Source organism: Jaculus jaculus, chromosome 15 (assembly GCF_020740685.1).
Source record: "Jaculus jaculus isolate mJacJac1 chromosome 15, mJacJac1.mat.Y.cur, whole genome shotgun sequence".
Taxonomy (NCBI): Eukaryota; Metazoa; Chordata; class Mammalia; order Rodentia; family Dipodidae; genus Jaculus; species Jaculus jaculus.
In genome coordinates, this window is record NC_059116.1 from 56,249,440 (window position 1) to 56,276,215 (window position 26,776).

Genomic DNA, 26,776 nt, shown 5'->3' on the forward strand with positions numbered 1-26,776 from the left:
TTCAGGTGGCCATCTGTCACTGAACTGGTATGGAGGAGGTGGAAAAACAAAAGCTCTCTTCTGCCTCCATGGTACTAATGACACCATGAGGGCTCTTCAGCATACCTAATTACCTCCCAAAGGCCTTCCAGAGTATGAGGGTTGAAGGAGCACATATATTCAGTCCATTACAATGTAATGAATGCCTTGTTTTTACCTAAATAGTTTAAAATTTCCCTCGTTGGTAAAAAAGATTAGCTATGCTGTACAATATTCAAAATAAAGTGTAATGAGCTCGATTCCCAGAGTAAAAACACTCTCAACTCTTAGGTGTCAGCCTCTCTACCTGCTTTCAAGACCCCTCTGACTTGATTTGTGACCTCCGAGTTGACTGTGGAAGCATTACTGTGGGTCATACTTTATGCTCCATTGTGGATGATTTTGTGTCAGTAGTTATTCTTTCAGTCTTTGCAAATGTGATCAATTGTATTTTGCTTTCGGTGAAGCCTATAAAAACTTTCCAGCTGTGTTGCTTCTAGAAACCTGTTACTGCCTTTATTTGTTTTCTAAAAGCATTAGCCTTCAAACTTCACTTGAAGTCTAATAGATCTTTTACTACAGCTCTTGATTTAGAAAGGTTTTCTCCATACTTCTCCTATTGTCATTATCAAAGAAACCTTCAAGTGCCTACATAATCCCTAGGAGGGTAAAGATACTAGGGGGACTTTGAGTGACCTAGGTTACAGTGCACAACTTTATCTCTGTACCTTCTCATTGTTTTGTATGACTTCATATGCATTCATTCATTCATTCATTGAGATGGGGCCTCATGTATCTCAGGTTAGTCTCATAGATGAAGACAGCCTTGAGGTTTTGATCCGCTAGTGCTGGGATTACAGATGTGCACCATCATGTCCCATTTATGCACCAGGTGCTGAGGGCTGAACCCAGGGGCTTCTTGTATGCTAAAGAAGCATTCTACCAATGGAACCACATCACCAGCCTGTCTGTCTTGACTTTTCTGCTTCTCCATCTAGAGTTTGATGTCATACCTATGTATTCTTTTCATACTTTTCATTGTCTTGGAACATTCAGAGCCAAATAGCACCTCAAGACTATTCATGCTATAAATCACCTCATGACTTACGTTATTCTGATAAAATTGATACCGTTCTAATGAAATGTGAAGGGCAATTCTGGTATCTGTTTCCTAGTGAGCTTGAGTTCAGAAGTTCTTTTTAAAATATGTTTCATGTATTCATGAGCAAAGAGAAAGAGAAGGAGAGAGAGAGAAAAAAATGGGTATACCAGGGCCTCCTGCCACTGTAAATGAATTCCAGACACATGTGGCACTTTGGGCATCTGGCTTTATGTGGGTACTGGAGAATCAAACCTGGTCCATCAGGCTTTGCAATCAAGCTCCTTTAACCACTGGGCCCCAGAATCTTTTGACTTTATGGAAATCACAATTTGAGATGTTTTCTCTGGAGTTACTTTTTCTTATGACCTGACACATAGATTGGACATGTCCCCAGTGTTACACAGATCTATTGAAAATAAGGCATTTGTGGTATTGAAGATTTCCTTTCTACTACTGTTATTACAGAATTGTTATTTTTATTTTTTTCTTTTATTTATTGTTTGGGGGGTTCTGAGGTAGGGTCTTGCTCTAGCCTGGGCTGACCTGGAATTCACTATGTAGTCTCAGGGTGGCCTCAAACTCATGACGATCCTCCTGCTTCTGCCTCTCAAGTGATAAGAGAATTGTTATTTTTGAGTATATTCTATTTTCAGAAAAGTCTCCACGTTTTTCTTCTTTTTTATAAATGGAATATTTTAAATAGAATTAAAGGGTCTAATTGAAAATCACAGTTATTAAAACAATTTACTTTAAAAGATACCCAATTGGAGTCTAATGCCACAGACGTTAGCTTGCTATGAATTGTGATTAGTCTTTGAACTCAATTCCGCCATCTACATTGCATTTCATTAATTCATTTACTCAGTATTTACTTTTGTTGTTGTTGATTTTTCAAGGTAGGGTCTAGCCCAGGCTGACCTGGAATTCACTTTGTAGTTTCAGGTTGGTTTCAAACTCACAGTGATCCACCTACCTCTGCCTCCCAAGGGCTGGGATTAAAGGCATGTGCCACCACACCCAGCATTTACTCAAGTATTTACTCTTGACCGTTTCCAGAAGGATTTAAAATAGCCTGAAAATAGTTTGAAATACAAGATAAAAAGAGAATTAGGGGAAAGGTATGACTTGGAGCCTGAAATAAGTCAAAACTTCTATGTGAAAGGCTTGCTACCTGAAGGCCACTGATCTGAGTGGAGCATCCTGGCAGCCAAGCTGGAAAGAGCAACCTGAGTAAGCCAGCTTTACAGCTATTTGAAGATACACCAAGCCATTGCTGAGGAAAAAGTGGAATTGTTTTAGGTACAAGATCCACAAACTTTCTCTAAGTAGTTACCCACAGAGCAGACACAGGACACTGGATCCTACAAACAACATCCTTGCAGAAGCTGTGGATCACACAAAAATGTCATGAAACTTTGTGAAAACAAAGAATCAGTGTAGGTTGTTGAAGGCACACTGACACATAAAGCACATTTAGTGAACACACTTCTGCAGTGGAACATATAATGCAAGCTAGCCACCTTCCCTCTGCCAGGATGCCATCACCAAATATTCCCTTTGTGCACACTACTGCCAGACAAGGTTTGGCTGAAGATGACATACTGGGGAGCTGAGTCTTCATGTTCTCGTGTGATTCATGTGACCAGACCCAGGCCTTCTATCTGCAATCCTGGGGACCTGCTTGGAAGTTGTCATTTTATTCTAAGATGCTTTGAGACATTTAAGGTATAACTATTAGTGCTTTATTCTACTTGAAAAATTTTTTTAAGTTTGCATACAAAATAAGATTTCATTATGTCATCTTTATACATATGTGTCATTTTACTTTGTTTCTTACTCATCCTATCCCAATTTAAAGTTGTCTAGACTGCATTTAGATTTTCTGCCTAGTCTTATAACTCTTCTGTATCTATTTCAAAGGAGGCTGCTGATTATTCTTTTGCTCGTTTTTTTTCTTTCTTTCTTTTGCCTTCTAATTAGTTATAATTCTCAACTGGCCAAGTCTGGACAAAGAAACTAAGCCTCTCAGACTATAAAAGAGATGGGTTCAAAGATGCTGCTTCCCCTGGTGCAGCATACTGAATGGACTTCTTGGCTGCCTTAGTTACTCAAAGGCCTTTTCTCACCTCTTCTTTTCCTGTTTTTTGTTTGTTTCAATGAGATACATTACAGCCATATTCTGGTGGTTAAAGCTACTAGAGGCTCTCTGGGGAGATTGCTTACTCTCCAACTTCTTTCTGGAGTTAATCCCTCACATACTACCTTTACCAGTGTGCTTTGGAAGGCAGTGCAGAGCATGGATTTGAAACCAACCAGCTGCCTCTACCACCCAACTTGGCCTCCTGATCAAAGATGAGGCCTTGGGTGACTTCCCTTGACACCTGTTTCTTGGTATGTAAAATCCTGCATTCAAGAGTTTTGTTAATTAGGCAAGTTCATATGTGTGATATGCTCATCACCATGTGTGGCATATAAGACATGCTACATAAAAAACTGAGTAAAATAATTAATAATTATTATATTAACAATAATTAATAAAATAATTCAGCTTCTTACATTCCACTGTTGAAACCATCCTTGTGTGGTATTCAGTAATTAATTCTTTCAGTCCACTAAGGGGCGAGATGTCTGGCAGAGTGTGGTGCTGATGCAGATTTCTGGTGACTGGAACCATTAGGAATTAGGGGTTTTCCTCAAGTCCCAGTGCCTTGCCCTGATCTTTATTTGCTGCCAAGTCCTATTTGGCTTCCTCTGTGCTAAGAAAGAATGGTATCCTCTCACCACTAATGGGAAATTTGTGTACATAGCAAATCCTTTTGAATCTCTTTCTCCATTTGAATTTTTCTTTCTTGGGAAGTGATACTTTGATATAAACATCCTTTTCCTCACATTTCTGTTAGGATGTAAAAAGTTAAAGTTGTTATCAGCTGTGTACCTAAGCAGAGTCCAAAGAACATTCACAGAGATAAAAATGAGGTGGAAGATGTAGCTCAGTGACAAAGCACTTGCCAAGCATGCAAGGAGGCCTAAACTTGATCCTCACCACTGCAGTAAAAAGAAAAAAATGATTTAAGATTCTTATGTCCCTTAAGTTGATTCACTTTTTTTCTCCAACCATTAGTGGAGAAACAGCTTTAATTATGTTGAACCTATTGTTTCTCAACCTTCTGGCCAAAAACAAAGGTAAAATTAAGAGGTATTGTGGGGCTAGAGAGAAGGTTTAGCTGTTAAGGCGCTTGCCTGCAAAGCCTAAAGACCTATGTTCTCTCAAGATTCCACACAAGTCAGAGGCAGAAAGGTGAGGCAAGCACAAGTTGGCACATGGCCACTAGGTGGCGCACACAAGTGGCGTTCTATTTCATTGGTTGAGGCTCTGGCACACCAATTCTCTCTTCCCCTCTGTCTCTCTCATTCTCACTGTCTCTAAAATAAAAAAAAAAATTAAAAAGAGGAATTGTGAATAAAATTTTTAAAGTTGTGCAAGATTTATAACTTCAAAGAAATCATGATGTGAGTGATTGAGAAATAACTTTTTTATTGTGTGTATGTGTATGTTTGTTGTATGTGTTTATGTGTGTGCCACTGTGTATATTTGGAAATCAACAGGCAACCTCGGGTGTCAGTACTCACCTTATTTAGGGCAGTCTCTTGTTGTTTGCTACTGTGTTTACCAGACTAGCGAACTCCAGGCTTCTCCTCTCTGCCTACCATCTCACCCTAGCTTCACTGGGATTACAGACTCCTGTGCTGTGCATTTAGCTTTACATGAGTCCGGGGATGCAAATCTGAGTCATCAGGCCTGGGTAGAAAACCCAATAGCATTATCTTCAGCCCTGAAATAACTTATAAAAATATCAATATTGGGCTGGAGAAATAGCTCAGTGGTTAAAGGCACTTGCTTGCAAAACCTGATGGCCTGTGTTCAACTCTCCAGTACCCACGTAAAGCCAGATACACAAAGTGGCATGTGTGTCTGGAGTTCATTTGCAGTGGTAGGATGCCCTGGCATGCCCATATTATACACACTCTGTGTGTGTGTGCGCACTCGTGCGTATGTGCGTGTTTGTCTCACATGAATAAATGAAAATATTAAAGAAAGATTTTTAAATGTCAATAATATAGCTTATTTGAAGCTTTGAAATACAGTTTAAATTGATTTGTTTTTATTTGAGTGACTGAATCAATAAATTGATAAACTGAAATATTTCCTAATAAGATTAGCCAATTCCAGATCTGATCTCTTTGTAAGTATTATAGAACTTCAGATGAAAAGAAGTTTAGGGTGAACACTTGACTATTTGGGAACCTCCACAGAGTGCATATGTTTACCTTCCCCTGAAGGATAGGGCAATATGACTACTTCAAGGATGAGACATAGTGGAACAAAACTGAGTTTCCCTATAAAAGAAGGTATGAGGTATAGTACTGAGAATCCTATGGAAATGTATGCTCTTACTCAGTGGACCTGGGTGAGCCTGAGATGCTCCCAGGTGCTGTCAAGAAGCCTTGTGAGTGACAGGGCAGTACTCAACATTCTGAGCACTCCTTTGAGTCTGGTTTTTGTTTGTTTGTTTGTTTATTTATTTTGTTTGTTGGAAACCGGTTCTTGCTGTGTTTCCAGTCTGGCACCTGGTTTTGGCTTTTTTTGTTGTGTTCATCCTCTATAGTAATGAATTGAAATTTTAAATGTACTTAACAGTTTTAAATCCTCTAGGACTATGAGGCATATGGTGACTCCCTCCTGCCCTTCTGCTACCACAAGAAGCCACAACCCATTCCTTGCTTTTCTCTTAGAAAACTCAGGAAGGTTTTTGCCAACACAGGCTTTCTCTAGCCCAGCCACTGCCCTGTTTCTCAGTTACAGAACTCTGGGCCAGTGTCCTTAGCCTGAGTACCCAATGTCTCAGTGCTGCTGAGGCTCTCCACTGCAGTGTTTCCCTGCAGCAGGATTTCCCCAGTTTCAGGAAATTCTGTAGTTGCATTCTCTTTAATCATCATCTATGCCTGTGTTGTCCCCTTCTGTTTCCAACAGCTGTATCTTTAATCTGTTCCTTTAGCAGATACTTCGCCTCAAGTCTGGGTAAGTTTCTCAGCTGTAATCACCTAGCCACAATGTTTTCTGCATCTCTTCCAATTTGTTGTCTCATTGTCCAATTATGTTTTAACTTTTTGTTGACAACCTGCATGCATATATACAATGTACCTTGACGATGATCCCCTTCTACTACCTTCCATTTTTCCCTTCTATGCCCCCACCACTAAATCCCTTCTTTTTTCCAACTAGTCTCTCTTCTATATTGATGTCATTATTTGTTCCTCCCCATTATGCAGGTCTTGTGTAGGTACTATCAGCCACTTTAAGGTCAGCTGCTTTATCTCTGAAAAATTGTATTGCGAAGCACTTCTCCTCTTCTTTTGGTTCTAACATTCTTTCCATCACCTTTTCTACAATGGTCCCTGAGCTTTGGAGGGAATGAGATGTCTCACTTAGTGCTGAACATACCTGTCATTTTTTCCCAGCTTGTTAGTGAGCTTTCAATTATCCCAATGGTCACCACCATCTGAAAAGAGAAGCTTCTCTCATCAAAAGTGAGAGTAGGGCTGGAGAGATGGCTTAGTGGTTAAGTGCTTGCCTGTGAAGCCTAAGGACCCCAGTTCGAGGCTCGATTCCCCAGGACCCACGTTAGCCAGATGCAACGGGGGGGCGCATACATCTGGCGTTCATTTGCAGTGGCTGGAGGCCCTGGCGCACCCACTCTCTCTCTCTCCTTCTCTGACTCTTTTTCTCTCTCTGTCGCTCTCAAATAAATAAATAAAAATAAACAAAAGAAAAGTTTAAAAAATAAGTGAGAGTAGCATTAATACATGGCCATAAACACAAGGGATTTGAGAGTAGGTTGGTGGGCATAATATATCCATCTAGCCAGACAGCAGTAGTAGTTTCCACTCTAGGGCTTTATTAACTTTCCCCCAGCCACAGATTTTGATTAGGTTTTCAGTACCAAGCAGGAATTCTCTCCTATGGAGCAGGCCTCAATTCTGATCAGAGAAAAGTTGGTTTCCCCTATAGCAAACATGCCACTATTGTACCAATAGGTATATTTAGCCTGACTGGCCAGCCATAAAGCTCCAGAGTCCACTACTGGTTAAGCCCATTGATGACTTTTCTCCCCCAACAAGCTGAATAGATCTTTCCAGCATCCTGACAACTGGTCAACAGGGAGGAGGCTTTCTGCTCAGTTCTAGCTTGAATTCTCAGTGACCTGCAGGCCAAACATATGATGTATTCAGCACATGCCTCTTGCCATCTAGTTCTGATAGACAACTGAAAGCTTTGGCAATAGCCTATAATGTCTGGGGGGCATCGTGGGGTCTACCTGACCAATGATTGCTGGAAGATGTCTCACACCTGGCATTGAAATTTTCTTACAACAGTCTATGGTTTTGAGCATGGCATTGTCCACTCCCACGGGATACTACTGCCCCAAATGCCTTTTAACATAAATATAATTTAGCTAGCAAAGAAGCAGGCAATGAGTTTTTTATTTCAGTAATCCTTTTAAGCCGGGTATGGTGGCACACACCTTTAATCTCAGCACTTGGGTGGCAAAGGTAGGAGAATCTCCATGTGTCCAAGGCAACCCTGAGAATATATAGTGAATTCCAGGTCAGCCTGGACTAGAGTGAGACCATACCTGGAAAGTTAAAAAAGAAAATCTTTTTCATTTTAGAAATTTTTTTAAGTCTACTAGTTTCTTATTATATGTACATTCGTTATTTATTGGTTTATTGAGACAGAATCTCATTCTACAGCCCAGGTGGTCCTCAAACTCATAGTAACTTCTGCCATCTCCTTGGCTCCTACTTAATTTTATAGATGACATTACTTATGGATCTTTATCCTCCCCCCTTCCACAAACATAGCCAATAAGGATTTAAGGATTACAGATACAAAACAATAGTTTATTAAAGAAAGATGTAACACTGTTGTGGTGGTGGTTCCAGTCAGACGTCTCCTATAAACTCATCTGTTTTGAATGCCGTGTCCCCAACTTATGGCAGTGGTGCTCCTAATGTACCTTTTATTATTTCTGAAATATTTGTTGACATTATTTTATTAATTTGTCTATGATACTTAATTTCTTAAAGGGAGGGTCTTCAGAGTTTTACTAAAAGTAGCAAAAGGCAGTGATAATTTTTTAATGTTTTTCTGTTTGGGTGTATATATGTGTCATGTATGTGTGTGTGAACATGTTCTTGTAACATGTTCTATGTAAGTGGAGATGTACTTGTGAGATGGTATGTGTGTGGAGATCAGAGTGTCTATCCTCTCCTTCACTCTTGTTTGAAGCAAGATCTCATATTGTTCACTGTTGTATTCACCAGGCTGACTGGCCAGTAAGCTTCCAGGGAATTCTGTTTTCCCTGTCTCCCTTCTCACTGTAGGTGAACTAGGATTACAGATGTTCACACTACCACATCTGGTTTTATATTGGTTATGGGGATCTGAACACAGGTATTCATATTGATGTGACAAGCACTTTTATTTACTGAACCATTTCCCAAGCCCTAATGTTTCTTCTGTATTTACAAAAATATTATGTCAGCCAGATGTAGTGACACACCACTTTAATCCCAGCATTCAAGAGGCAGGAGGATCACTGAGAGTTTGAGGCCAGCCGTGGACTACAAAGTGAGGCCCAGGTCAGCCTGGACTAGAGTGAGATCTACCTCAAAAAAAGAATGAAAATATTATTTTGTGTTATAAATAAACACAGAGACATACAGTATTATTCACTTTTGGAAAATATTTTACAAAGATTCCTTGAAACCGGAAGTTCCATCAGACATTTAAAATTCAATAATTTTTTTATCAATCATTTTAGGAAACCATGCAGTGTTTCTGGAAGATTCTTTTCTTCCTCCCTTCCTTCTTTCTTGCTCACCTTGTTCATCTTGTTTCTTGACTTCATGATCTTCAGGGTAAAGCACTGTTTTTTTGATGAAACTTGCCTCACTATGAAGTACAGACTTGCATTGAGTTCACAACCCTCCAAAGCCAGTTAGAATTGTACATCACAAGAGCACACTTCTCCTTTCTTCCTGTAGAAGACAAAATTCTTTCTAGTCAGGGAGAAAGGAACAAACAGCCTTGGATTGGGCATTATTATGGGCTTAAAAAGTTTCCACTTAACCTACACACTTGGGGAAGTTAGGAGGATTTCTAATGTGAATTCTATGCAAATAATAAAGTAACTCTTGGCTCTTATTTACTGACAGATTGCTATTACTAGGACTGTGATTCATTACTGGCTTTCCCTAAGTTCTATTCCTCACATGATGCTTATAACGAGCAGTTTTCTTCTGCAGTGTGATTAGTTCTACAACATGTGAACTGTGAACCCTTATAAGATTCATATCCTTAGACAATTATTTTTGATACCCTGTTTTCTTCTTTTGTGACTGACCTATGCCTTCTCCCTCTCCCTAACCTCTTGCTTTGTTCCCCTTATGTAATGTTAATTTATTACGGGCATCATGAAAGAACTTCTGTACTTTCACCAAAAATCATATTGGACTTTTTTCTGCATTCAAAATCTAGAATTTTCATATTTATAACACCTGGAGGTGAAAGTCTTGATATTAATTATAAAAATAGCAGAGAAAGTAAAAAATATATAAGATATAACTCAGGTTATTTTAACTTGCTTCATCCATTTATTGTTTCTTATATGCTAGGTCCTGCTAAGTGCTAGGAATTTGACACTGAACATAAGAAACATGGTTCTACCTTCATGAAGTTTACATTGAGCCATCTGAATCCTATGTGGAAAGAAACACAAAAGAAAAGTGGTTGTTGGTTGGAAATAATAAGTTTGGGAACTGTTAGGATCCAGCTAAAAATGAAAACAAAAGAAAGTTAAGATGCACAGTGTCAATCAAGAAGATAGGAAGGCCAACCTTAGTTGAAGCTCTAGGCAAATCCTGAATTGAATTGGCACCTAATTTAGGAAACAAAGTCAACAAGTTGCAAAGAGGGAGAGAATGGAAGGAGGAAAGTAGGAGAGCGTGGTGTCCCAGAAGCCAAACAGAAAGACCTTGAACAAGTGGGTAATACTCAGAGAAAGACCGAAACGCATCTGTGACATGCCACACTCAAGGGCAGCTACCCTGAAGAAGTAGGAAGGCAAAATCCCATTATCAGCAGATTGGAGCAGCATCCAGTCAGTACCAAATAATCTGACTATGTGCCTGCACCCGCATGTCTGAGTTTGGGTTGGGTTTTGTGAGAGAATCTGTAATGCACTTGAACACTCCTGGTGGACAGGGAATCCTGGGCTGAGAGTGGATGGCTCCTGAGAACCCAACAAGATGGGTCCTAGGTTGAATGGAGGGATGGTCTTGGATGTGTCTATACTTTCACCTCTGTACCAAAGTGTGGGGAAAGCAGTAGAACTACTTGGTGGCTATTTAGAGATGCCGCATCAGGAAATTGAGGCCAGTCCCTTGTAGTCCATTTTCTCCTGTGCTGTAAGATAAGTTGCATGTACCCCTGATACATTGTCACCACCTCTCCTGTTTGACAAGTAATTCATGTCCAGTAAGCATTTTTGTATGAACTTATGAATGAATATTGAGAGTGATGAGGTTGGTCTACTGTTTGAAGGAAATGGAAGATTCAGGTTACAAATAACACTTCTATACTACCTTTTGGGGTTCAGACTGTGTTATAAGGCCTATATAATTAACTGCTTTGTCACAAAACTTTATTTCTTAGGTAATATTGTTCCTCTGCTGTTCCAAGTGCAAAGGAAAAAGGAGGTTGAATAACTCATCCAAGATCATAAAACTAATGCAGGAAGTGGGACCAAGAGAGATCCTGGCAGCATATTGTGACTAATTCATTCCCAAGACCCCAGTGAAGTGTAGTCTAGGGATTACCTCGAGCAGTTTCTGTCTTTGCAAGAGGTTTTGTAGATCGCCCATGGGGTTCAGCTTGTGTGCATCATCTCCTGGGTCTCATGAAGAAGCTGTGTGCCTGTGTGCCTCAACGCCTGCACACAGCAGCAGGCACCCTGCAGTGTGGAGCTTCAACAGCATGCTGCTACAAGCAGCTGTGCCCTCCTTTCCCAGGGCCCTGCCCAGAAACCTTGTCAGTCAGTAGAATTTTCTTTTCTGTAAAATTCGGGCCTCTAAATTCTACCTAAACTCTTGGCACCAAATGCAGCCTTTTGTCACTGAAATTTAATAAATATGCTTCTGTGTGATTTGTGGGTTTGCACATATTTATACACTAAGGAGTTTGAAGTTCATTTAATCTGTAGTTTTCAAGGTGTTCATCAAAAAGATAAGCTGAACATGAATGCATGTGAGAATGGGTACACTTGGTGGAGTAGATCAAATTTTATTTTTCACCTATAGCATATCTTAAATATCTTGGGCTGTGATTGGGTCTGCGGCATGAGGCAGATAGGTGCAATGTTACAGTTTCTTAAAATTATCATCACTGGGCTGGAGAGATGGCTTAGCAGTTAAGCGCTTGCCTGTGAAGCCTAAGGACCCCAGTTCGAGGCTCAGTTCCCCAGGTCCCACGTTAGCCAGATGCACAAGGGGGTGCACGCATCTGGAGTTCGTTTGCAGTGGCTGGAAGCCCTGGCGCGCCAATTCTCTCCCTCTATCTGTCTTTCTCTCTGTGTCTGTCACTCTCAAATAAATAAATAAAAAATGAACAAAAAATATTTTTAAAAAATTATCATCATCATCTCTACTTGAGGAATAATGTGGCTCAGTACATAACATTGTATGTGGTGCTTTGACATACTGTTAATGGTCATCCTCACAACCACTGACAAAGAAAATGAAACTAAAATACAGAATGATTTATTTAGTAAGTTACCCAAATCGCGCAGCCATTAGTGAATGGCCATTCCAGGGCTCATGTACACACCTTTCTGGCTCACAAGCCTTCCCTCCGTCTACCTCACTCATATTACACAAGTGTCCATAGACTGTGTGTTGAGACGTGTTCAGCCACCTTAACCACACATGAGAACCCACTTGCTCTTTATCTCTAAAATCACATATGGAAGAATTTCCACTGACTATTAACCACTTATTGTATATTACCAAAACTCAAGTCATCTTATTGGTTTGAAATTATGTTCTGCTCATGTGATTTCAAATAACAAGCTGAGATGAAACTCTCCACAGAAGATAGAGTGAGTTAAAATATATAGCTTATCTATTGTCAGTAAAAATAAAGTCAAGAGGTGGCATCAGAAACATCTTTGGGGCTGGAGAGATGGCTTAGCAATTAAGTGCTTGCCTGTGAAGCCTAAGGACCCCCGTTCAAGCCTTGATTCCCCAGCACCCACATTAGCCAGATGCACAAGGGGCGCACACATCTGGAGTTCATTTGCAGCGACTGGAGGCCCTGGCACACCCATTCTCTCTCTTTCTCTCTGTTCCTCTCAAATAAATGAATAAAAATAAACAAAAAACATTTCTAAAAAAATCTTTGAAATCTGTCAAAACTCTGGATAGTAAAACAAATTCAGATACTAATGCTGCTCATCTTTCTTTCATGTTTAAAATCAAGAATGTTTTCATTCTTAAGATAGTAATGTTTAATTATCAGACTTTATTGTTAGGTATTTATCACTAAAAAGATTTCATTATCTTTTAAATTTTTTTGTTACTTTTTATTTATTTATTTGAGAGCAACAGAGAGAGAGAAAGAGGCAGATAGAGAGAGAGAATGGGCGCGCCAGGGCCTCTAGCCACTACAAACGAATTCCAGACACGTGCGCCCCCTTGTGCATCTGGCTAATGTGGGTCCTGGGGAATCAAGCCTCGAACCGGAATCTTTAGGATTCACAGGCAGTCTGTCCATCTCTCCTGCCCAAGATTTCATTATTTTAAATACTTTTTTTTTTAAGGTAGGGTCTCACTCTAGCCCAGGCTGACCTGGAATTCACTATGGAGTCTCATGGTGGCCTCAAACTCATGGCGATCCTCCTACCTCTGCCTCCTGAGTGCTAGGATTAAAGGCATGTGCCACCACACCCAGCTTAATTATTTTTTAATACATTTTTATTATAAAAAGAAAAATTATTCTAGAAATGTGCCATATGCACAAAGTGTAGAGTATTTACAACATTGGAATCATGGAATTCATGCTATCCTGAAGATTTGACCGCTTAACATGGACATTGAAAAGATAATCTTCCCCCATTTTATAGAGCTCCTCCTAGTATGAGGTTACTGTTTTATAAAGTTCTACTTCCAAGAGGAAGTGGCTCCCTCTTGTGGTTGTTTGGAGTGTGATCATTATAGGTTTCCCAAGTCATGTTGTATTTTTGCACCTCTAGGATTTGTGCATGGACCAGAGAAGCCCCACCTCTGTTGAGCAGAAGCCCCCATCATGGCCATTAATGTCTCAATGAAAAATAGCAGGTTTCAGCTTCAAGCACCAGGCTTGACAATTTCTTCTTTACTCTTCACTTCAACCCCATTCTCAAAGATGATCTTAATGGCTAAATCATCTTATCTCAACTCTGAGCTTTGAGGACAGAAGATAGAGGACCTAGGTGTAATAAATATCATTTCACTTAAAAGATATATCAGAAAGGGCCATTTTTCCTCTTGCTTTATACTATTATATCCAAGTTTATTACATCCAAATTAGTTTGGGATGCTAGAAAAAAATCTCTTTGGAGATCAAGTTGAATTTTCTAATTTGTATATACAGGAAAAACACCAATCTAATGGATGCATACTCCAAATGTGGTTATTTCCTGTAAATAAAACTATGTCAGTTTTTACAAATAAAATGCAAGTTTTCATTTCTTATAAACACTATTGGCTGAAAGTTGTTTTACTTTTAAATACAGCCGTCTTGATTGGATACTTTCTTTTTTTCTTCCTTTCTTATGTAGTATGTAGTAGAATGCCATGGGGTCACCCTTCTTCCCCAGTTCTTGGGAATGTACCGCCTTAATGTTGATGGAGTTGAAATATATGTGATCGTTACAAGAAATGTGTTCAGCCACCGCTTATCTGTATATAGAAAATATGACTTAAAGGTAAGATTTACTATTAATTTTCACTAAATGACTCAGGCTTACTAATCTACATTACAAATGTAATTGATCATATAAAATGTTTGGGATGCTCCCAGTGGTTAGAACTACAAGGCAACTGCCAGCACACTCCTTAGGATTAAGCAATTATTGCTTATTGGCCTTATTACAAGACACAGGTACATATTAAATATGACATGTCAACCATGTATTAGGTACTATTCTAAAAGCTGGGACTAGTATGACCAAAACAGACCAATTCTTTAAATAAAGTAATAATTACTTAGTTGTAAAGTCCTTTAGTATTTTAGGGTTGGGATTAATGCTGTAGATAGAAATGAAGAGAGGAAAGGATATACTGTTTTTATTTTATTTATAAACTCATTTATTTAACAATACTTGGAGTTAAAGCTAGGGCCTCACACATGCTATGTAAGTACTTTATTGCTGAGCTATATCGCCAGCCCTCTTTCCCTCTTTTTGCCTTTTATTTTGAGACAGATTCTCACTAAACTTCCAAAGATGACCTTGAACTCTCTCCATAGTCCAGAGACCTTGCATTTATAATCCTTCTGCTTTAATCTCCCAAATAGCTTGGATTAAAGGCCTATGCCACCCTATCCAGAAAGGGATACATTTTGAAATAGGATGTCAAGGAAGGTTTTATTTGAAGGGATAGCATTGGAATAGACTTGAAAGAGAAGAAGGAACCAATGCAGGAAGATTCCCGACAGAAGGAACAGTGAATACATAAACTGTGTGATCAGTTATTTCAAACTGGAAAGAGAGCACTGGAAAGTCCAAGAGTGGAGTGACATGATCTAAGTTTTAGCCTTAGAGGGGAAATGCCCAAATTAGAAAGAGGCAAACTATAACATGTCTGTGTGCCAAATCCAGTGTGGGATCCACATTTATAATTAAAGTTTTATTGGAATACCCATTGTTTCTGTATAAACTGTGATTTTTCACTATAATGAGTTTAACATTCCATAGAAACCATTATGGGCCATAAAAACTAAAAATACTTATATCTTGACCCCTAAAAATGCTTTCCCACCTATGGGTCTGTCATAGTTGGCTCCCAAGATTTTTTAATCTTAGAATCAGTTCACATCATAAAAGAGAACCCTAAGACTGGATAGATGTCTCAGAAGTTAAGGCAATTGCCTGCAATACTCAACAACCCAGGTTCAATTCCCCAGTACTCACATAAAGCCAATATTAGGTATATAAGACATAGCCATATTCTTAATTTGGGACAAAATAAATCAGCACATTGAAGGGCAGTTTCCTTCACCAGTCAACTCTTTTCAAAAAAATTTATATTTCTATCATAGTCTTTCCTCAGGCTTCCTCTCCATTGTTTGAATGTAAAGCAGTTGGGCCATCTTCCCCAAGATTGCTAATATGTGGACAATAGCAGCTTCAGTAATCTAAAACCAGTCTCAGTACCTGTAATTTTACTTGCTTGAGGTTTTTCAACTTAAAATCTTAAATCTCTCGGTCCTATATCTTTTGCCAAGCACATTATTCCATTACAAATTTAACCTTCATCAAACTCTTGGGTCTGGGCAGCAGAACACAGCCAGCCCTTAGGCCAGTAGCTCATTCCAACAAAGTCCTCTATAGTCTTTCCTTCCCCTTAGAAAGCTTGTATGCCAAGTCTCAAAGTTCAATACTATCTGCACTTAGCATTTCCAAACTCTCATCAGAATAGTCCATAAAACTTGGCTTAGTACTCCAGAAGGCATTTTCAGTATTCCACCAAAACAAAAGTTCCAAAAGACCAAAATCCACATGGTCAGGTTCATCTCACACCACATTCTAGTACCAATTTCTATGGTAGGCAGCTTCAACTTTGGTGAGATGAACTTCCAAATAAGGCACAGTTATGGAAGAAGGGATGTTTATTGAAGATTACAGATCCAGAGGAAGTTCCATACTGGCAGAAGAAGCTGACCCTGCTTTCACAGGTCCAAGCAGCAAGAGAGAAGCCACAGCCAAAAGCCACACCACACACCACACTTCAGGAACTCCAGGATAAACTCAGGCACTTTGCATATGTTTATATTGGAATTTCAAACCCACCACTACTCCTTAAGATCCACCCTATGACACCTCCTCCAGCCAGGTATAGATACAAACTACAAACTAATAAACACTGATTATTGGGGGCCATCTATTAAAACTACCACACTGACCTTATTTTTTTTGTTTTTATTTTTATTTCTTATTGTGCATTTAAATTTGAAGAAATTGTTTTTATTTTGACATGCTAGTGATCTGCATTTATATAGAATTGAAGCCTCCCTGAAAATCACAAGCAAGGTATCCTGCAGGAGAGAAAATGTAACCACCATAATGGTTAAGGATAATAAAGTAGAACACTTTTGCTCCTACCTGGCAGCATGGACAATGCTCAAGTGTTCCATTCCTCCTGTTTTTCTTTTAAATTTGAGAACATTGTTAGAAGTGTGTCCAGAAGCAAATTCAGGAACTCTAGCAGAGCAAAAGTAGACCATTGTAAGTGGCAGGTTCTGGGTGCCACTGTGAGTGTGACTGCTTCTACTTGGTCCATCTCATTTGGAGTCTTTGCCTTGTGCTCCTCTAATTTGTCTCCAGAAACTTCCAGTGGCTTCTCTAGGCTTCCCATCCGCCAGTCCCTGGGATGCTGCATACCCAGGAGAGTGGTGATCTGATGCTAGAGCCTGGTTTTAGCCTCCCTCCCCAATACAGAAGCCTCTTTAGCTGAACTTCTGCATGTGAGGAGTTCATACCACACACATAAAGTCATCATTGTCAGAGCTAGTAATAGTGAGAAACTTTTGATCTCTCTTCAACTAACCAAGCTAAAAGCTCCTTTCACTTTGATGTAGTTAGATATAACATCTATTCATGATTAGCTGCCTAATATTCCATGACTATAGCTGTGAATTTGAGAAGTTGACAGATTAACAAATACTCTGCTGACCTAGTAGTAGCTCAGACATACAGTGGCGAAGGGTGAGGAACAGCTTGAGAATCTGCCATTAAGTGAGCAATCTGACTACACCACAAAATATTGATGATTATCGTATTAACAGTTAAGAATCTAAAATGGGAATCTGTATGTCTGTGATTGCTGGGCTTTTCTTTTGAATTAAAACCTTTACAAAAAGAAAGTTTCTTTGCATGAACTCTGCCCCAAAGGCTCCCATGGGCCTCAGAAGTGGCTCTTTCAGATTTCTTGGCCACCCCAGAGCTGTTAGACAAGTTTTGGAAATCCCTGCAGTACACTGAGCACTGCTGAGATCAAGAACTGAGCTTTCTTCTGCCTTGTACTTCTTTGCTCAGCATTGGGCCTGTCATAAAAAAGGTAGAAGTAAGCAGGAGTCTTTGAAGGAAAATCCATAGTGAAGGGAGTCAGAAAGTGCCCACAGGGGCCTCCTCAGAGCATGTGAGGTGAAACTGCCTCTCAGTAACTAACATGGGGAGGTTGTCAGAGGGCGAGCACACGTCCACACCTGGAAGTCCTGATGAGGGGAAAAGGGCATTTAGTACTCCTGTGGTCACTGCAGCCACATGGTAGGTAGCCTACTTCCTCTTGTGAAATAAGCAATTTCCAGCATTTGATGTAGTTTCAATCCAGTGTTTAGTAAGTTATTTCTCAAGTGATTGTTATGCAGATAGATAAGAACCAGAGAAGCAAGACAGGTGGGGGCTGGAGAAGAACACCTGCAGGGAGGACCGCAGACCAGGTGAGAGCCTGAGGAAGCTGGAGGGCGCTGCACACAAGCTGGACAGAGTGCTGTTTATTTACTTCTCTGCGCTGGCCAGGCCCATCTTCATATTGCACACAGGAGCACACTGCCGCCTGAGCACATTCTTACCATGTCTTTATGTTTCAGGGCTCTACAGTGGCTAGAGAAGCTAGTGACAAAGAAAAGGTAAGCACCACGACACATCCTCACTGCCCCTGGCAGCATGGCAGCACAGCATGCTTCCTGTCCCCTGCCTCCGTGGTTCTTCCCTTCCCTTGCCGCTGTCACCAGCAAGAATCACATTTTGAAACCAGGGAGCCTGTGCCTTTGTCTCTGTTCCTCACATTACAAGTTGTATGAGTGGCTGATGGGAACACTGCTCATGCAACCTGTTCTGCGTGCACAGAGCTGCCTGCACTACAGCTTAACCATACTGGCAGCTGCAGGTCAGAGAACAGTGCTAATGTAACCACACATGTAACCTTGGCTTTGCTTCTTCTGCCTCTCTCCATCCATTTTCTCACCTGTAAAAGATTGGATGGATGAGCTTTAAACTTTCCAGCTATAAAATGTTTGGTAGGATTGGAGTGAGTTTTGCTTTTGAAATTGAGGGATAAAGGAACCACATGCTCATATTTTCTTCTGACTCATTGGACATTAGTTAAGTAATATCTGAATCGGTTTATTTTACAAAATTAGGCAAAGTCAACTTGGTAGGTCAGTTTGCAAAGAACTTGGGAAGAAACTTCCTGCATGTAAATCTAAGCAAACCTAAATTAGCACGTACATAGTAAAATGTACCTTTGGACTTCTGCACATCAGCTTCAGAAGGACCATCTCCTGATGATGGTATATTAAAGTTAGACTTAAATAGTATTTTTGTTGTTTAGTTTTTAATTAAATTCTTTTAGAATATGATTCAGTTTCAATCCAATTTTATAAATTTGCCATCCACTCTTGTGTATTCACTCAGAAGTATATGTGAATATCTTCATGGTTATTATCTCACTTTCAGAAGCTGATATAATGGTCCATCCAGAAACACCCAACAGGAGATGCCACCATTAAATAGGAAATAATGGCACTATGTGAGGAACCCAGTGCCCTGACAGGGAACCCTCAGGTGCCTGAAACCTGTAGCAGGGGTATCTGCCTCAAACTTGGAGTTTGGGGAAAGGTTTCTTGGAGGAAGTGATGCTTGAAAAGCTGTAGAATAAGGAAGAGCAGCAGGTGCCAAAGCCTATGGACACACTCAGTATGGCCACTAGCCAGAGAGAGGAGACCACAGCAGGGAAGCGAGGCCAGTTGGAAAGGCTAGTGCAATGGCTTCAAGAAGGTAGAGCTGGGTCTGGGGTGGTAGACATGCATAGTCAACATTAAAGGTTCACTGAGGAAAATAAACCAACATAGATGGAATGCAGCCGGAGTTTTACAAATGACAGTCTTAACATGCCAGCTCACAAGCTCCTCAGCCAGAAATCCAGGGAATAAAAGAATTGTAACTGGACTCCATTGATCTCAGGAGAGATTTGACCTGACTGTAAAAAGCCTATGTGAGAGAGAGAGAGGATTATACAGATATGCATCTTGTTCATTGTTCTGTGTCCTCCAAACTCATTTGTTTTTATTGGGCAAAATAAACTATGTAATGGAGTCGTAGGGTCAGAAGATTAATGTTAATCCACAACCTTTTCTTGGACATATTGAAAAGAAAATAGCTGTTCTGCAATTGGCATTTATATAACTATATTGGCAGTAATCATTGTTGACACTTTGACAATGGGCTACATAATAAAAGCCGCTTGATTCTTATACATTGTGAATTGTATTAGCAATTAAGAGATTCTCACAGCTCTGACAGTTTCCCCTGTTTACTGATTGAAGGTTTGAGAGAGTTAACCGTTAATGCCTTAATATCTAAAAATGCTTTCCTAAAACAGTTCTCAGCATTTCTTTTGTAGTTAAAGGCAAAGTGAAGAGGCTGGCAAGGCCCAAGCAGAAGAAGCAAAGACCCAGCGAGCAATGTGCTCTTCTGACATCTTTCCAGGGTCTTGACCTCCAAAGCAGCTGATACTTTAATTTTCTATACCATTCTTTGTCTCCAGAAGTGGAAGGTAGTCATTTCCTTCCACCATTAGGAACACCTAATCCACACAAAGGGAAAGGCAACATTTCTCTGCAAAAGAGAAAATAGGGCTTATTTCTCAGGCCTTAATTTTTCTTTTTCTACAGTGCTAGGGGTCAAACCCAAGGCCTCAGACATGGGAAGCAAGTGCTCTACCATCAGCCAGACCAAGTCAGCAGCAGGAACCTTGGCCTTATGGGCTCTGCAGAGATGCTTTAAGAAGGGAGTAGGAAGGGGACTACCAGCAATGGAAGGTTAGAGTCTGAGAAGAGGTCATATGTAAAATGAAAGGATTCCATTTGAAAATCTGCTTCAAATGGAACTTTTCTAGACCTTCCTTCAGAAATTCTGGTCAATAGTAGACCTCACATGGAGCAGTGTTAGACTTGATGATCACCAAGATCCCATCTGTTTTACAGATAGGTTTAAATGATTGCTATTACTGGTGGAAAGTATATCAGCTCACATCTAAGCTGTGGGACAGAGAGTAAACTACAAGACATTCTGAGTAGTGGTGCTATTTTGTTTTCTGTTGTTTGTATGCTTAAGATCCAACAGAGGGCTCATTCATATGAGGCAAATACTCTGCTCTGAACTGCATCCCCAGCCTGGACCTGGGGATAGTCACATTAAATTCACTTAGAATTGTTCCTGACTGGTAAGCTTGGCATTTAACAAGAAGAGGATCTTATATAGTGATTTTTGAGAGCATCCTCCAGATGTTGGCTCATGATAGCATCAAAGTCCTCAAGCCATTTATTTACTTTTGGTTTTTTTGAGGTAGGGTCTCACTCTAGCCCAGGCTGACCTGGAATTCACTCTGTAGACTCAGGGTGGCCTGGAACTCACAGCGATACTCCTACCTCTTGGATTAAAAGCATGTGCCATCACGCCCAGCTGTCAAGCCTTTTTGACTTACCCTCAGAGTGGTAGTAGACTCTCAATAGCCTTAGATTAATTTCTGTTTCACTGGAATGAACTCAACCCAGTGTCACACACACACATAGAGCAGTGCCATTAGACTTGAGAAGTTTTATAAGCTAACAACTCTTAATTAGTTCTGGAAAAAGTTAAGGTGAAGAGAAAACATTTAAAATTAGCATGTTGGGCTAGGAAGATGGCCCAGTAGCCAAAGATACTTGCTTGCAAAGTGTGCCACTCTGGGTTCAACTCCTCAGTACCCACATAAAGCCAGATGCACAGAGTGTTAAATGCGTTGCGTTCATCTGCAGTGACAAGAGGCCCTGGTGTGCCCATGTGCTCTCTCTCTCTGTCTGTCTCTCCCCTCTCCCTCCCTCCTTCCCTTCCTGCTCTCTTTCACTCTCCCTCTCCCTTCTCTGTGCTTGCAAATAAATAAAAATTAAAATAAAATTAAAGTAGCATGTGGCCTGAATTTAAGTCAGCCTGCTACCGATGTAGTCATTATAACAATAAAATATTTACTATGTTAGTATTAAACCAGAAGTACTTAACAAACTCCTTGAGTTTTTAACCTCTGACATTTCTTAGATTATCATAAGGCTAGAGATCCATGCAGCAAAATCTTCTGATCAAATTGGAACAAACCTTTTTGTAGGCCTTGCTGATAGTTTAACTGTCATGTAATTGTCTATGGCAAAAGACCAAACTGTTACCTTTGACATTGCCACTTAAGGTAATATTCAGGAAAATATGACAGTATTAGAAAAGTAGTAAATGTCTTCTTGTTTGCATATTGCGTTCAGAAGTTTTAAGAGAGTAATCCGCAGTTGACCTCTCTTGAAATTTACCTATTCTAAATGGTAAAATGACAGTAGATCTTAGCCATCTCTCTCTCTCTCTCTCTCTCTCTCTCTCTCTCTCTCTCTCTCTCTCTCTCTCTGTGTGTGTGTGTGTGTGTGTGTGTGTGTGTGTGTGTGTGTTTGTTTTGAGGCAGGGTCTCACTCTAGCCCAGACTGACCTGGAACTCACTCTGTAGTCCAGGATGGCCTCTAATCCACAGTGGTTCTCCTACCTCAGCCTCCAGAGTGCTGAGATGATAGGCATGCACCATCACACCTTGTGCTTCTTTTTTGTTTTGTTTGGTTTTTCGAGGTAGGGTCTCACTCTGGCCCAGGCTGACCTAGAATTTACTATGTAGTCTCAGGGTGGCCTCAAACTCATGGTGATCCTCCTACTACTGCTTCCCGAGTGCTGGGATTAAAGACGTGCGCCACCTCTCCTGGCCACCTTGTACTACTTTTTTTTTTTTAAAATTTTTATTTATTTATTTGAGAACGACAGACACAGAGAGAAAGACAGATAGAGGGAGAGAGAGAGAATGGGCGCGCCAGGGCTTCCAGCCTCTGCAAATGAACTCCAGACGCGTGCGCCCCCTTGTGCATCTGGCTAACGTGGGACCTGGGGAACCGAGCCTCGAACCAGGGTCCTTAGGCTTCACAGGCAAGCGCTTAACCGCTAAGCCATCTCTCCAGCCCCACCTTGTACTTCTTAATTACAACAGTGTTTCACAAGTATACTGAGAATAAATGTAGAAAGATTCTAAACAAAAGTTACAAAGCTTTCACATCTTAATGCTGATCTAGATCAATACATGTTCATTGTGGAAATTAGGTGTTAGTAATGACCCTGCTAGAAACTTTTGTCATTTCCCAAGCTAGGAACTTAGTAGACGTTCTGCATATGTTATTTTAAAAGGCTGTTATGTGTAATTTTATGGGAAAACACCTGTTTTCTTCTTCTTTGTGAACTCTGTCCATTTTCACTAATTTGCCTTTTCGTGTATCAAATTTGTGGCTTAGCTTCTTGGGGAAGCAGAACTGATTCTATTATAAATCCACAATATCTCTTATTACCCCAAAATTAATATTACATAGATGCTATTATTCCATCAAATTAGTTTTATCCTGGCTTCAATGTAAGGATTACCTAAATTTTCTTCCTTACAGACATTCTTCTGGAATGTGTTTTTAACTTTGTAGAATTACAACTTTTTGGCAAGCATAGAATATTGTTTCATGAGTTTATTTTCATCTCAGTGAGCTTAGAATAACAAGTGGGAACATCAGCCTTCCCTAACATTAGGCAGTAACTATGATATGTTTTCTAAGTTGTATGTTCAGCTTGAACTAGTTCAGTAACTGCCCATTAAAGAGGCACTGTGTCATAGACTTTGACATGAAGGCTTACAATTAATTTTTTTTAATCAGGTTACCAAATGAACTTATCCAACACAAATTCATTTCATTCTAAAACATAGGCTCTTTAATCACAGTGTACTATAGTATGTGTTGTTCTTTTCATTGAAGCATGATTACAAGTTCTTTTCAATGAGAATTTGTATCTATTCATCTTAGCATCCCTGTTTATGTCCATAGTTCAGTTACTGACAATAGTTGAACTGAGCTCTTGAAAATTCTAAGATTTGTTACACCTGCTTCTTAAAGACATGTACTTGAGGGCTATTTGAAGTTGTAAAATAATTGAAAATTTCCCAAAGTTAAAATAATAAACGAAGCTAGTAATTTAGAAATGCACAGTAGATGCACATATATGTGCATATAAGGTTGATAAGAATATGTTTACATACACATTATAAAGTGAAGTAGGAAAGTGTATAATTCAAGCATTTGAGAAATTGCTCTGTATACCCAGTAAATTGCTGTTTGCTTGGAATATAGCTTTTTAAATTTTCTATCTTATATTTTTCCTTAATAGAAAAAGAACTATTTGGGGTTCATTATTTTACCACAAAGGGCAATGCATTACATTGGATTCCTTTCCAGTGAAATAAATAAAGAAATAAGCTATGGTTTGCAGAAAGGAGTTGGGCGTGGAGGAGGTTGATTTTGACCTCTCCCAGGCTTCAGGTTGCCAGAAGTGCAAGTAAATAATCCATGCTATCTTTATTTACTTGAGGGGCAGAGAGAAAGAGCATGGGTGTGCCAGGGCCTCCTGCCATTGTAAACAAACTCCAGACACATGCTCCACTTTGTATATATGGCTTTACATAGATACTGGGGAATCAAACCCTGGCCATCAGACTTTTCAAGCAAGCACCCTTAATCACTGAGCAATCTCCCCAGCCCTGAATAATCCACACTATCTGACAACTAGATTCCTATATTCTATATGCTGTGTCACAGGCTAAAGTTTTTTTTTCTGCAGTAACCCAAAGGGGTGGGGGGGGGGGCGTTTTCATGCATTTGTATGTGCCCATTCATGTGTGTGTGAGTGCATATGGAGGCCAGAAGTGGATGTCTGGTTTCTTATTCCATTGCTGTCCTCCCTATCATTATCAGAGATACGATCTTTCATTGATCCTAGGGCTCACCAATTCAGTTTGACTAGTTAGCAAACCCTGGCCATCCTCCTGTCTTTGCATCCCAGCTCTGAGATTACAAGCTTGTGGCATCATGTCTGGCTTTTGTGTTTTTATGTGGATGCCAGGGTCCAAACTTAGGTCCTTATTATTGCACAGCAAGCATGTTGCCCACTGAGCTCTCTCCCCAGTCCCTATAGCTCAGTTTAACAGTTACCTGGTACTTGACACTAGTGGACAGTACAGTTCACTTGCTTTCTCAGCCTCTTGGTTATTTATAATAAAAAGCAGAACCTCTTATCTGTTGTAGTTGCCTTCTCATTGTTGGACAAACACCTGACCAAAAGCAGCTGATGGGAGGGAATAGGAGGGATTTATTTATTTATTTATTTTTTTTTTTTTTTGACTTAACAGTCTTGAGGAGAAGGTGTTGGGTGAAAACATGGTATGAGTAGAGGCAGACCTTACCTCTGCCCTAGCAAGTGGAAAACAGCAGCAGGAGACTGAGCCATCTAACAGTGGCAAGCTAGTGCTAATAAACCTCAAGGTCTACCCCCGGAACACACCTCCTCTGTCAAGGCTGTACCTACCAAGTTGCCATCAAATGAGGACCAAGCATTCTGATCACATGAGTTTGTGGGGAGATTGAAACCACCACATCATCTTAATACACTCTATGTTAAAAGATGATTTCTTTGGTGTTCAGATGAGGACAGAATTTCCCTCTTAGGGAAGTAGAAAGCAGCAGGGTTTAGGATAGATAGCTGCATGCTCTCCATGATTCAAAATGTAGCTGTAGTTATGAATAAGACTTCTGTGAGATAAGAGAATGTGTTATGGGTAACCAAAGCTCAGTAAAGGCTAAGTGAGTAGAAGAGTAGATTTGGGGTCTATCAGGCAATTAAGGATTTCAGACAATGTACTTTAAGAGTTCAAATTCTATACTTATTGTCAGAAACTGGATCAAGGAAAGAAATCAGCCTCATTCCTATGAAAAACTTGGACTATGACATAGAAAGACATATGGTATGGTCAATGCCTAACCACATTCCCACTGGGAATGCTTCCAGTGGCCACAGCTCATTGGTGGCCCTTGGAGGTGTCAAACCACCTTACACTTCACTGGCATCTGGGAGAGTTCCTAAATGGGCAGCAAACTTCAACTTCCAGAGTTAGAGGGGGCATATGATTTTTAGATTTTATTAAGGTGCTTTATCCTTCTTTTCCCCAATTGTTTTAGGCCAAAGAACTGCCAACTTTAAAGGATAATGATTTCATTAATGAGGGCCAAAAGATTTATATTGATGACAACAACAAGAAAGTGTTCCTGGAAAAGCTGAAAAAGGATGTCGAGGTAAGAAAAACCACAAAGAAGGACAAATCTACAACCAAGGACCAAATGTACATATCTTACATTATTCACAACTCACCTATAAATAGATAGACCTTGTGTTGAGGGGTCTGGTTTTAAGATGAAATGAATCAAGTCAGGATGATGAAAATGAGCAAAACCTGTTGATATCTTTTGGATGTCCACATCCTCAGGGCCCCCTGCTTTTGTTGGTAAGGATGGCCTATGAATAGAAACAGTCCACCAAGACTGGCCTACCCACAGCAGCCATTCTGGGAGGGGCAGGCAGTGCTGGGTCTGGAAAATTGTGGAGCATAGCAAAAATGAACTCTTAGTATCGATCAGTCTTGTCATTCTTCCCTCTAAGTTACTTCTCAGTGCTGGTAAACACAACTGCACTTAATGTTTTGGTATTACCACAGCCATCATTACACATGGGTCCAGAAAGCTATACTTAATACATCATATGCTCAGAGTGGGGCATTTGGGGCACATGGGTCATGTGTGAAGGTGGCAAAAAAAATCTGACCTAATTGAGCTTTTAGCCTATCACGAAAGACATTTCTTTCTAAATGTTGTTTTGTTCAAGAATTAAAAATATAACTCTTTCTATCATTTTGTTTATTATAAAGGCAGTTTTCCTATTGGACTTCCTTAATTCTTTATGAAGTAAACTCGGGAAAAAAATATTTTCTTAGAGTATGTTGGGTTACAAAACAGCACAAAGAGAATTCTAAGTTAGGCAATTACTAAACTAGGCTTCTCAAGGCTCTTACTTGTTCATGTGTATGTACTTTTTTCTTTTTACTTTGAAAAACTATTCCCTACATACTAAGATCTGCTTCTTAGAGAAAGGCTTTGTGAAAATATTTTCTTTCTTATGTCATTAAATAAAAACAATTAGAATGACTGGATCCAAAGAATGAGTGCCATGCATTTTATGCCTCATGAAGGCAGAAGCAGTAGTTTAATTTCCTACTTAATTTTCTAATACCTTTTCACATTGTGAGACACTCTGACCAAGTTTGTTCTTACATTTTTTAATGTAAGAGATATGT

At 39.9% G+C, this 26,776-nt stretch overlaps 1 protein-coding gene across 4 annotated transcripts in view; it reads left to right on the plus strand.

Annotated features, from left to right (window-relative positions):
* Pip4k2a (phosphatidylinositol-5-phosphate 4-kinase type 2 alpha) overlaps positions 1-26,776 on the plus strand; it is a 171,733-nt gene that overhangs the window by 134,075 nt on the left and 10,882 nt on the right. For all 4 annotated transcript variants that reach the window (XM_045135415.1, XM_045135414.1, XM_004668416.2 and 1 more), the window contains 3 exons: positions 14,059-14,205; positions 18,090-18,128; positions 25,608-25,721. In XM_045135415.1, the coding sequence (XP_044991350.1) occupies positions 14,059-14,205; positions 18,090-18,128; positions 25,608-25,721 (300 nt within the window). The remainder of the gene's footprint in view (positions 1-14,058; positions 14,206-18,089; positions 18,129-25,607; positions 25,722-26,776) is intronic.